We start from the raw sequence: 12,525 nt of genomic DNA on the forward strand, positions 1-12,525 counted from the left end.
GGAACATTTTTTTATTTCACTCATGCAGCACAAAAGGATACGACAAAACAGCCGAATAAGTACTTATCCAGTTTTAGTACTGCTTTAAAGTATCTCAGTATAACAGTACTTGGAAAACTTGTAATTTAGATGGTACTAACCCTTTGAACACACTGCTGACGTTGCTTCTCTGCTTCAGTTAAGCAACTTACAAATACAATCCCACTCTGCATCACGATCGCTGTCAGATGACCAAATAAATATCACATGACCCCTCCCGAAACACAAAGAGCAACAAAATGGAAGTAAACATTGACATTAATATTGGACCAGTTTTACTTATCAGACTAATACCAATGTGTTAAAAATTGACCAATACAGGATTTAATGGAGATATACTGTATCTTGCAACCCTACTGTTAATTGCTGTTCTCAAAGAGAAAATGGAATAATCTATTTCCAGTAGAGATACATCAGCATTTTTCATAACCAGAGATCTGGAATTGGCCTAAGAACTCTGATCTGTGCATCTTTTTGTGATTCTGTGTTGCTCTAATTAATGCCAAACTTCCACTTCTCTTCACTCCCCAACTTTTACACAGATGACCAGTGCTCATCTCACCGCTTTACTAATTGAATTTGTAGGACTCCTCTCATGCAGACAGCTGTCTTTTTGTTTAGTACGTGATTGGATGTCGGCTCTAAATCGGTTTCTCTGGACTCTGTCAGCAGTTCTTAAGTTGTCATACGCAGCCGCTCTTGTTTAACAGATAGAAACCAATGGTTTGTCAGGAACAGTTGAACTATCCAACAAATGCTTTGGTTTCAGCACAGCGATGTCTTTAAAGCTGTGACAGAGATGTCTGAAGTTTAGGGAAGTCAATCTTGACATCTATATTAGCCAGATGCACTCAGTCTGTTATGACCTAGAAACCTTTAAACAACTGTGGCTCAGAAAAGGTTGAAGCTTTCAGACTGCTTTATTTTGCAGAAGACAGTGGGAGCCAAACAAGAGGTTTTGTGTGTTACCAGATTTTATTGTTTTGTTTTGGGTGTTTTTTCCTCTTGACTTTTTGAAAATTTCAAGTCCCCTCATGAGAAGTTGCTTGTGAGTCAGCCTGCAGTGAAGGAGGGCAGTATGGGAAGGAACGAGCTTGTTTAGGATTGTCGATGTTTTGTAGTCAGGCAAAGAGTGGGCAGCTGAGGTGAGCGCCGTGCTGTGCCGCAGAAGTTTGGATCAAAGGGAGCACAGATGTGTTTCCAGACCCCGCCGCCCCGCTCCGTCCTCTTCTGAGCTCTGGACGAGGCTTTGTGTTTATTCATGACCTCAGCACGGCTCTGTTTCTCGCAGCTCCCAACAGCTAGCTGCGGCCGTTTCCCAAACCTCCGGGATCTACCCATCTCCTCCTCTAGGTCAAATACACGGGTGGGATCTCTCGCAATACACTGTTAAGTCCCTTTGATTCCACTAGGCCTTTTGATGTCTTCTCTGATTTTTCTCAAAGTGCAAATAGTTAACAGCTCTTGCTAATCCATCCTCATGGGTGGATCCAAAAACTTTAGTCATTGTTGGAGGATAAGATCTGTCCTCTGTTTTACACAAGTCTGTGCCCATGCTTGTTGACTTTGTTGCAGAGAAGATGTGGTGAGCTTAGACAAACATGGCATGCTTTTCTTTATGGGAGAAGGGTGGGTGTAGGATGATTGGTGGAATGTGTGGAATAAATTTGTGAACATCTCGGCAGGAGGTATTTCTGCCTGGAAGGCTGGTGTTTTTGTTTCTTGGTGCCAGTTTGAAGGTTTTATAAACGTGGCTTTCTCGTGGAAAGAATAACTCAGTATTTAGATGATTTGAGGGACTCAGGCATTTCATGTTGATGTGAGTTATTATCTCTCCTACGATGATGAGTGAGTAATTGGATTTACGGGATAAAATCTGACTGGCTTTTTGTGTGTTAGGCGAGATGTAAAGATTTTGGGTAATCCAAGAACAAACAACCTTGTTTCCACTATTTTACTGTAGATGAGAGACGGTGGGTGCTCCCCACTCCGACATTGCTTTTGATTTACTATGATGAGGGGTTTTTTTGCAGTTGCTTCAGGTTTCAGACAAATTTGCAATGCCCCTATGCTTGACTGAAAAGGTTTAGTCTTATTTAAAAGTTGCTGCTTGTCTCTTTGCATTAAGAAACAATCAAACGTAATAACATCACTTTTAATCAGCATTTATATCTGTGAAATTTCCATATTTTGGCAATGACACATTTCTTTGTTTTTTTTTTTTATTGTACTTCACAAATGTGCTGAAAAGGAAAGTCAGAAGATTTGCAGTTTTCAGCTTAGGGAATATTAGGGAAGCACACATAGAGGGAGAAGATCTGGTCACCATATGTATACAGCTACATACATATGGAGCTGTATGTAGATAAACTTTTTGATCTGCATGCAAATTACACTTTATGTGGCAGAAAATGAACATTGTACTTCAGCCTAAACACACCAGCCCAACCTTGAAACACGGTGGCTGGAGCGTCATGCTGTGTGGGAGAGTTTTTATTGTGCAGTGTATGAGAGTCTTGTCAAAGTTGATAGAAAAATTGATGGTGATAACGACAAGACCTGTCCAATCTGACTGAGCTTGTTATTCTACAAAGAATGGTAAAAATATTCAGTTCCTAAGTGTTTAAATGCAGCAAAGGGTAGATCTACATCTACAGACCCATTCAATAGATTAGAATATTATTTATTGTAAGAACTTTATCACTAAGTGAAACATATTATGCATATTAATTTTACACAGATGGATGTTTGAATCCCTTAATTTCTGTTGATTTTTTGCTTGCAGTTAATTAAAACATGACATTAAAAGAGGCTCATTGGGACGTATTTTCAAATTTATTGACTATGACTGTACAGTATTTAATTCAGAAGGTTATATAAATTCACTCTGCACCTTTCAGATGTTTCTTTAAACCATTTATTGGACCACATGCCACTTAACTTCTACTTCACAATCATGCACTGATTTGCATTAGTTAATTTTATGAAATCCCATCATACGTCTGCTTCCATTGTTTCTGTATGGAGTTTGCATGTCCGCCTCTGGGTTCTGTCTGGACGCTCCACTTCCTCCCAGTGTCCAAAGACATTCATGTTTGATTAATTGGTCTCCCTAAATAGCCTTTAGGTACGACTGCATGTTTGCGTCTTTGTTTGTCCGGTGTGCCTCTGTATAGTCCGTGAGAAAGCCAGCCATGGCAGCAGTGGAGTGTTTTAGATCAGTCGGACCGTTTTGCCGTATCGCTGCATTACTCCAAGTGCAGCTGCATTACAAGATAACCAACATAATCCCTCGCTGTCTGTACTCCTGCCTTATCTGAGGTGACAGAGGAGAAACTGGTGTTTTTATGGAGTATCTGCTTGGTTATCTTTTTGAAGTTGCTTCCAGGAGCCATTAAGAGCTGGGTCAAGTTATAAGAGCATGTACCAGCATCCCTTTAAACCAAATAATTCATCGTCTCTGCTCTCACTGCCCTTTTGCCAGGCTTATCTTTATAAACTGACATCCAGATGTGCTGCCTTGTTGCAGCTGCTCTGGTGGAGCTTTGCTGCTTTGTGGGCTTCAGGAAGTTTGGACGTGTAAAAGCAATAGTGGACATTTTTATTGCCTGTCACTGTTGCTATTCATAGGACTCTCCAGATATACAACTAATCTCCCTACAGTACAGTTTTATCCACAAGGCTTATGATAAACACAATGTTGCCAGATTTCTTTCTTTCAGACTTCCAGACTTTTGGCGTAGATAAATTAGCTGCCCAATAAATCGTTGCATCCCTAACTGTATCCAATTGAGAATCTGGTGGAAGCTTTGAAAATTGCTGTTAATGGATGCTCTCCATCCAATCTGATTGAGCTTTCTCTGTTTTGCAAAGAAGAATGTGCAAATATTTTGATGTGGAGATATGCACAGCAGGTAGAGACATCATTTTCCTTCCATTTAGGTTAAGGGTATGAAAAATTTACGGTGGTGGAAATTGAAATTATAAAAGTGCATACAATAATATCCACTTGGGAAAGGAAGTTTTACATGAACATGATAAAACCTTTGAAACGAAGCAATCTCATTGGGTAAAAGGAACACCGGATACGTTATTTACAATCTTAATTTTCAGGGTCAACGGCAGGCAAGAATAATTTAAGCATTGCCTCCTTCTGTCGATTTAATCCTCTTTATTTCTTTTTTTTTGTCCGCCTCGTACATCTGACCTTCCTCTGTTCGTCCCTCTTCCTTTCCAAGACTTGGTTCTTTCACTCTCTTGTTCTTTTGAAGTCTCCCCGACAGGAACAGAACGACTCTAAACTTTCCCAAGGAGCCTCCCTTTGGCTCCTTGTTGATTTTTCTTTCAAGTTCAGGTTCAAACAGGATTTATTCATATTAAACAGCTGATAATGCATATCAAGGCCTCACAATGCTAATTGTGGCCCTCACGTTTTGCACTTTCTTGCCTGCTGCTGTTGTCGGGGTGGGTGTGTGAGTGTGTGGGCGAATGCAAGTTTGTACGTGTGTCCCTGCCGCCAGTCCAAAGGCCAGCTGTAGCTCTGGCTTCCGAGTGAGAGCAGAGAGTGAAGTGCTGCCCACACTGAAAAATGAGTCCGTTCTTACACAAAGAGCAGCTTGTGGACAGTTTCCTGTGTGAGAATTCTTACTCTTGTGGGCATGTTGAAGAGACGTCTGAGGTCAGGCGGTGTGACTTTGGGAGGTGCCTCTGCTTTTGTTGTGCTCCTCTCCAAACACTCTTTCTTATTCTGCCTGTCTCTTTTCCTTCCTTTTTACTTCTCCTCCTTCGTTACTCTCCCTCCGCCCGGCCTCTTTAGTCTCTCTGCAGTTACTAGGTCTCAACATCCAGCGCTAAGCCACAATGCTCCATCTCACTCTTGCAGCTTGGGGCAATTACTCCTTTTCTCTTGCGTTGCCACTGGTATCGTGTTTGTGGAAGTGGACCTTAATGATTTTTCATCCTGCTTTAGAAACAACTGGCGGACGCCAGCGCTCACCACATCGGCTTTCCCCGTCTTAAAGAGCACATTGATCATTTTACGAACCAGTTTATAGGAGGGCAATGATCTGAGAAATGGCCGATATTAAATAAACATGGCGGCCACTCTGTTGAGTTTTCCCAGATTAAACGTCCGTGTGGTTTTTTTTCCCCACTGTGACAGTCTATCGTTTCCAGTCATGAAAGGGACACGGATCTGTGAGTTGCATTGTCATCTTGCCCTGAATTGTTGTCCACAGTGAAGTAACCTCACTCGTATTGGCTGAGACACTACTAATGCATTTTGGTAAAACCCTGATTTTTATGTTTCTTTCATCACAGCGGTTAAATTTTCCACTTATCAGTTCAATTTCTTAAATTTTAGCGGTGGGTCACATTTCTAATAACATGTCCTGCAAAAGTATTCACATCCCACATTTTTTTTATGTTACAGCCACAAACGTCAATGTACTTTAGGATGATTTTATGTGATAAAACCAACTAGTGCATAATAAAAGCTCTACAACTCCAGTCCTACAGCGTGGTTGTCCTGCAACTTCTGGACACATCCCAAGATTTATCTTCACCTGGTTCAAATTCTGTAAATAATAATTAAAAAAAAGAAGCACCTTTTGCTGTCCAATTATTGATTGATTAAAAAAAATAATCAACAGATCACCGCTACACTGTGTAGATGTTTGACATGGTTTTAGAAGTGTTTTTCTAACTGCATCCTTTGCTACAAATGATCGAGCGTACACTAAAAGAATGCTTTCAATGCATTTTAGGCAATAAAATATTTGTGTTCTTATTTAAAAAAGGAACTGAATGATCTATTAGCATTTTCTTTTGTATTTTTAATGTTGTATAAAATTAGCTGAAGTTGTTAAATGAGAAATTAGCAATTTGCCATTTTTTCCCCCCGATTAATTGCCACAATAATAAATCACTAAAATAATTGTTGGTGTCAGCCCTACGGTGGTTTCATGTTCAGGGTCGTTCTGCTGGAACGTGAATCTCAAGTCTTCTACAGTTTCTCTTCCGGGATTGATTTGTATTTAGTTTCGTTTATCTTTCCATCAAGTCTGACCAGTTTCCTTTTCACTGCTCAAGAAAAGATGAGATTCTCCCACTCGAGCTGTGCTTCTCTGCAGCTCCTCCAGAGTTACTATGAGCCTCTTTTCTGCTTCGCCGCTTAATGCTCTTCTTCAAGCTCTGGCAGTTTATGGGGGCGGCCTTGTATTAGTTGGTTTGCAGTCGTGACCGACTTTTTCCATTTACGGATAGTGGATTTTCACAACTTTGTGAGATTTTCAAAGCGTGGGAACTTGTTTTATATCCTAAGACCTGCTTTAAACTGGTAATTAGGTAGCTTGTGAAGGTAATTACTTGCACTGGATTTTATTTAGGGGTATCCAGATTTTTAATTTACATTGTGCTCGACTATCACATAAAGTCATGACTAAGTGGTTGTAATGTGACAAAATGTGAAAAGTTCACTGGGTATGAATACTTCTGCAATTCTCTAATAATAGAACAATCTACCACTGGCTCTTTCCCAGTCTCAAATGGCCCTGCTAGCACACTGTGCCCTTATTATTGCAATTAATTTACAACAAACTGACAGACTCTCTACCTCCAAGTTCTGGTCAATTTACTACCAGCATCTTCTGTTCTCTCATAAAACTGGAGTCTGTTCTCGGTCAGCCAAGGAAAAAAACATGTGATTAACCTTCATTAGTGGCCCGTTGAGGGCACATGTTGGTAAGATCCAATTTTTGGCTTGTTCTGTGTTCTGCATCAGAGGTTCCCCCTCTCTAGTATGTGGAGTTATTAAACTTTCACCCCAAACTTAACCCTTTAGAGAGCTTGTTATGAGCTTTTTCTGCCATTCGAATGAAGTTATGATTATACTTATTTCCCTTCCTCGCCACACACGTTTACATTTCCTCCTTCCATCAGGGGATACCGCCAGCTAAATCCTCTTTGTTTACACCTTTTCTGTTTGTCCTTTCTAGACTGAGCTGAGTGAGCAAACCAGATCAGAATATTTTTCCAGTGTGGGAGAAACCCGAGAGCTTTTACACAGCCCGAGAAAAACAAAGAAGTCTGTGCTTCAAACGATGTAAGTATGATGTAATGCTTTCCAACCCCACCAGTCAAAGAGGACACTCACACAATGTTTGTTCCTATGCTTTTAACTGTTTTTTTTTTTTTTTTTTTGCAGAGCCAAACAAGCCTGTGTCCATCAAGAGATCTGTGGTTCCACGACTGAGATGCAGCCGATGGAGTGGAGTGGCTTTCCCAAAAAACAAGGACTTGAAGGTAAAGCTGAGGAGGCAGAATTGAGGCCAGAGACCGTGCCCAGGTCTGAACTGAACGCACCGCTGGAGGCAAACCACAAGGTGCCTTGCAGCGATGCCGTAATTGAACTTGAGGCTGAGGTACGGTCTTCTCAAAGGCAGAAACACGAGGCAGAGAGTGAAATAACACAGAAGACCAGCAAGAGGTGCGAGCCCAGGGAAGATCCTGGCTCGCAGCTGGCCAAGAAAACGTGCCTTGGAAGCTGTTCAGCCCCAGCGCAAATCCACTCCACCTCGCAAACACCCAACCATAACCTCCCTCTCCTGCTGCCACTTCCTCCAGTCGGAGCGATGGCAAACTCCAAGGCTTTCCCTGTCTCCGAGTGCAAGAAAACCACACTGGAAGTAGAGCTGCTTACTCCAGGGAAACAGGCCCAGAGGCTCCTCCTCGCAAGCAATAACACAGCAAAGACAAACCAAAACAGGCCAGCCGCAAGTCTGAGGGGCCTATCTGTCAAGCCCGCATCTTCGGGCTCCTCTATTGGTTCCAGATCCGCTTTCAGAGAGGAGGGGAGTGAAAACGTGCCCAGAACCTCGAGATTACGACGAACGAAGAGGTCCTGAGAGGGAGAGGAAAGCTGAAGTAAAGATCCCTGACGCCAAGGAGATACAGATTTTATTCTGTTGGGCTGCAAGCTTGCAGCTCATGTGGTCTCTTTAGTCGGCTTTACTTGTTATTCTTAACATGTTGTTCTTGTGACTCGCATCAAATGCTAACTGCTTTGTGTCAGTTCAGACTTGAGTGTTATAGTTTTCTCTTGACAAATACCCAAAACAGGCCGGTGCCTCTCCCATTTTTAGTAGCGGCGATCCAGAGATTTCTGCAAATGGAAGTAGAAAACCTTTATTAGAGAATAGATTTTGGTTTTATGTTAAAGATCAGGGATTTGAGACAGGCAGGAGCCGTGCAGTACGTCATGGCTTTCAGTCTGAAGCGCTGGCTCCTACGCGTCTGAAAAGTGTCCAGTATCCCCGCTGAAGCTCTGATGTGATTGATGGCAGTTTCCAGACTTATTTCATCGCCTCATTCTTATTTTGGTTTGACTTCAGTCACTTACATTTAACCTCCTGAGCAACTGAAGGCGGTACATTGTAAAAGTATTCACACCCCTTGAGCTTTTTCACATTTTTTTATGATGTGTTTTGTCGGGATTTTATATGATAGACCAACATAAAGTAAGACTGTGAAGTTACAGGATAGCAGTATTTTTTTTTCCTTTTTGCTAAAACAATAAAAAAAAATCTGAAAAGTTTGTTGCCCTTTTGTATTTGGACCCCTTTGTTCTCTAAATGAAACTCGGTGCAACCGCCTTCAGAAGTTCTCAAAGTAGCAAAAAGTTACCTGTGTGTAACTCAGGCTCAGTGACACAAAGGTAACTGAGCCTGCTCAGTCAGATTAAGTGGAAAGCATCTGTGATGTCAGAGATCTCAACATTTAGGTCTAGACTTTGACTGGTCCATTCTAATGCATAGATCTGTTTTGATTGAAGCCGTTCTAAATCTCCTCCTAGATGTTTAGCTGGTTGTCCTTTACCCTGGTCTCAAGTTTTTTTGCAGCCTCCATCAGGTTTTTCTGAGTGAACTTCAACCTACCAAGTCTTGGTAGGTTTTCATTTTCAAAACTGCAAAATTTTGAAAGCACCGATCGGCACAAATTTCCTTAATTTTGGAATTTCGGTTATCGGCCAGTACTTGCATGAGACGACAATCTTATCCCCTGATCTGATCTACCTCATCAAAGGTCTAAAAAAATCAACCACTGTACGCTTCTGCTTTCCCGTGAGAGAGGTTTGACTGATAGACTTTTCTGCTATATTTAGCAGACACAAATGGTACTTGCCAAAATCAAAATCGGCAGGCCAGGCTTTTTAAAGATTGATAATCATCGGTGCAGCTTTACTTAGGATATTTTATAACCTAAAACCTGCTGTAAACGTCTCCCTGACCTGGCATCCGTGCTCCTTGGTCTTCATGATGCTGGTTGCTCTCTAACAAACTTCTGAGCCCTTCACAGAACAGCTGGATTTATATTGAAGTTATATTACACACAGCTGTACTTAATTAGGTGACTTACACTCCACTTAATTCAGGGGTATTCGAGTTCATGGGGACCTTTTTCAAACTTGCAGATTTTTAGTCATTAATGAATCATCCTTTTCCTTTTTTTCCCCCATAATTATGCTCCACTTTCCCTTGGTCTATCCCAGGGGTCAGCAAATTTACAACCTTCTAAAACAGCCATGTCTGTTTTAGATTCAGCTAAACAAAATTTGCTTAAAGCCGCATAAGATTCAGCATTAAACAAATTTTCTTGTTGGATTTTTGTTTTAATTAAATAAAACTTAAAAAAAAGAAAAAAATCCCTACACTACTGCATGAAAACAGCATTTTTGATCAAAGTTAGTAAGAGACACATGTGACTCTGGAGCTGCAGGTTGCCTATCCCTGATCTATCCTGTGACATATGTAAATGGTTTAACTTAGCACTGTGACAAAGGTATAAAGGTTCAACAAGTTGGAATACATTTGCAATAACTTTGTAAATGTAAAAGCATTTGAGGGATACAGAGTGGCTTTTATTCTGGATTCAAGCCAAATATGAAAGACTACTTGGGCATAAGCGGTGATTCAGTCTTTATATTTTACCCTTTTTTTCTGTTTTTCATGTGAATAACTGATTTGATTTTTATTATCAAAAAAAATCAATTATTATTGAATTTTTATTATTCAATAATAAATAATAAAATAATAAAAAATTTTTATTATTTTTTATTATTTTCCATTTTCTTTCACACACACAGAACAGATTGGGACAGCTTTACGGAGTTGCTGGAGCCAGATTAGGTTGGCCCAGGTCCCCTAATGTTCCAGGGTCATCCTCGGGAAGTGTTGCTAATCCCTGGTCTCAGTTTTAATCCTGTCAAGCATATTCCCAAGAGATTCTCCTTAAACTCTGATCCCTGCCCTTCTGTAAGGTTTGTAAAGAAAAGCCCAGACCAACAAGGGGAAACATTGTGAGCGGATCATGGGGTGTGAAGGTATTTTTGACCCGATGCGAGGACGGCCAGCCGGCCGCAACACAATTAGCAGTAAACATATTTGGACAGGAACCTCGTTGGGAGCCTATGAAGTGTCTCCAGCTCCGGTTCCCACGCCAGCTACATGAGAACGCGCTCATAATGCGCTCTGACGTGTTCTGGCCCCAGATGCGTCACAGACACAGACTCTGAACTCCATTTCTCCAGAACAAAGACGACTTTAATTCTCTTTTCATACAAAATATTTAATAAATATGACTTTTCAAAAAATATATTGCCAGATCAACACATAACTCTCAAGTTCAAAACACAAAACAAGTCAGAAAGGACAAAGTGTTGCCAAGATCTTAAAGGGTTAACAAATGAGATCTTTAAAGAGCCTCGTCTTTTTTTTTTTGTTTGTTTTTTGAAATGTGCAGAGAAACAAAGCGAACTCTAGCAGAGGAAGGCAGTGTTTGCATCAGTGTTCCCATTGCCCCCCTGTTGTTCAAGTATTATGCTGACTAAAGCAGATGGGAATTTGACAGCCATTGAAATACGTGGGTGGGTGAAAAACTGAAACTGCTGAAGAATTTTTGTTCCCTTACGAGTGAATTAATATCATTAGTGGCAAGCAATATGTCTGCCACCATGTCCAACCCTAGTAGCCGAAGGAGATCTTTTTGTCGTCCTAACCTCACTTGGTTTCAATTAAGGTCCTGGCAACAAATAATGAAATGTCAAATGTATCTGAAAAAAAAAAACACAAAAAAGAGTGGAGTTTTCAGGCGTGTAAAGTTCCCGTCTCTTGTCTTCTAAAATTTGAAATTTGCCTCTTTTTAAAAAAAAAAAAAAATTGTTTTAAAGAAATGGAAAGCTTCTGCAGCTATCAGAACCTTCAAACTAGACAGAACATATAAATAAAAAGGAATGATATCTTTAAGGCTCTTGATTATTAAGTTAATAAATCAAATATACACAATGATTAATAAAAAATTTACATATCTACAAGTTCTAAATTGTCACATAAATTCTTCATATTGGCAGCAACTGCTGACACTGAACCATTTGTTCTCTCTTGCTCCCCCCAGAAAATTAAAATAAATAATAAAGTGGATTTTTTTTTCCTCTTGACAGTTGCTCGAGTCTAAAAGCTGAAAAGGCACTTCCTCCAAATGAAACTAGAAGGAATTCAAACATGTACTAAAAAATAATTAGCTCTAGTGTCGAACACGTCATGTAGTTTTAGTCATTCAACAATTATGCCAGAAGCCCCCTTCCATTTGTCCACTAAATTAAAAACCAGGGGTTGAAGGGGGGGAGTGGAAATGAAATGCACAAGAGGACACTTTTGCAAGTAGCTCTACGGTGAAATGTAGACCAGTGCCTTGTGTTTCCAGCCAACCAAAGCAACTGTCACTGCCAGTGTAAGCCAGCTTGTCAAAACTTAAATTAACACGGGGAATATGTGAAAATACTGACGGGGTCAACAAATGACATGACCGTTTTATTAACTACACATGCCGAGGCTCCCCGTTTTCACCCACCACCTGGGTGTGAAGGAATAAGGCTTGGTTGCACAGCAACACAGCTGTCTGCTATACGATGTAGTCCATCCTGTTTATGCTGTTTGCCGTCTCCAAGTCCCTGTTGTCCTGTTTATTAGTCCAGTTAGGATGCTTGGATGTTGGGTTGGGATTGGAGATGGGCGCCTTCTCGTCCCTCTCCACCAACGTGTATGCTGGCTGTTTGGCGAAGCGGCCCTTCTGTAAGTGCCTCTCCTTGTCGTCCTCATCCCCTTCGGGATGATTTGTCCTTATTTTGGCAATGATCGAGTTCTTGTTTTCATAGTCTTTGATGGCCACTGTCAGGCCCACGTGCTTCTCTATAGGGTTCTTGATCTGGTTGAGGTGCTCCCGCACGTTGTTGGTGGTGTTGTCCTCGGAGCTGCTCGGCAGCGTCCCGTTGTGGTTGCTCTGTTTCCGCCGCCGCCGCATGCACCACAGCAAGACGGAGACCAGCAGTAGGAACCAGATGACGATGAAAATGGAGGAGAGGAGGGGCACAAGGTAGTCTGATGGAGGAAGATGAGAACATGTCAGTCAGATCCCAAAGAACTCAACATAAAA

General features: G+C 41.1%; 2 protein-coding genes across 2 annotated transcripts in view; one reads left to right on the forward strand and one right to left on the reverse strand.

The window, feature by feature from the left end:
- slx4ip (SLX4 interacting protein) overlaps window positions 1-9,721 on the forward strand; it is a 46,943-nt gene extending 37,222 nt beyond the window's left edge. Inside the window, exons 8-9 of the mRNA XM_032552417.1 lie at window positions 7,035-7,141; window positions 7,244-9,721. Coding sequence (XP_032408308.1) covers window positions 7,035-7,141; window positions 7,244-7,943 — 807 coding nt within the window. The 3' untranslated portion in view covers window positions 7,944-9,721. The remainder of the gene's footprint in view (window positions 1-7,034; window positions 7,142-7,243) is intronic.
- An 894-nt stretch (window positions 9,722-10,615) lies between these two features.
- jag1b (jagged canonical Notch ligand 1b) overlaps window positions 10,616-12,525 on the reverse strand; it is a 37,300-nt gene continuing 35,390 nt past the window's right edge. Inside the window, exon 25 of the mRNA XM_032553017.1 lies at window positions 10,616-12,470. Within this exon, the coding sequence (XP_032408908.1) occupies window positions 11,995-12,470 (476 nt within the window). The 3' untranslated portion in view covers window positions 10,616-11,994. The remainder of the gene's footprint in view (window positions 12,471-12,525) is intronic.

This window comes from Xiphophorus hellerii, chromosome 22, assembly GCF_003331165.1.
Source record: "Xiphophorus hellerii strain 12219 chromosome 22, Xiphophorus_hellerii-4.1, whole genome shotgun sequence".
Lineage (NCBI taxonomy): Eukaryota > Metazoa > Chordata > Actinopteri > Cyprinodontiformes > Poeciliidae > Xiphophorus > Xiphophorus hellerii.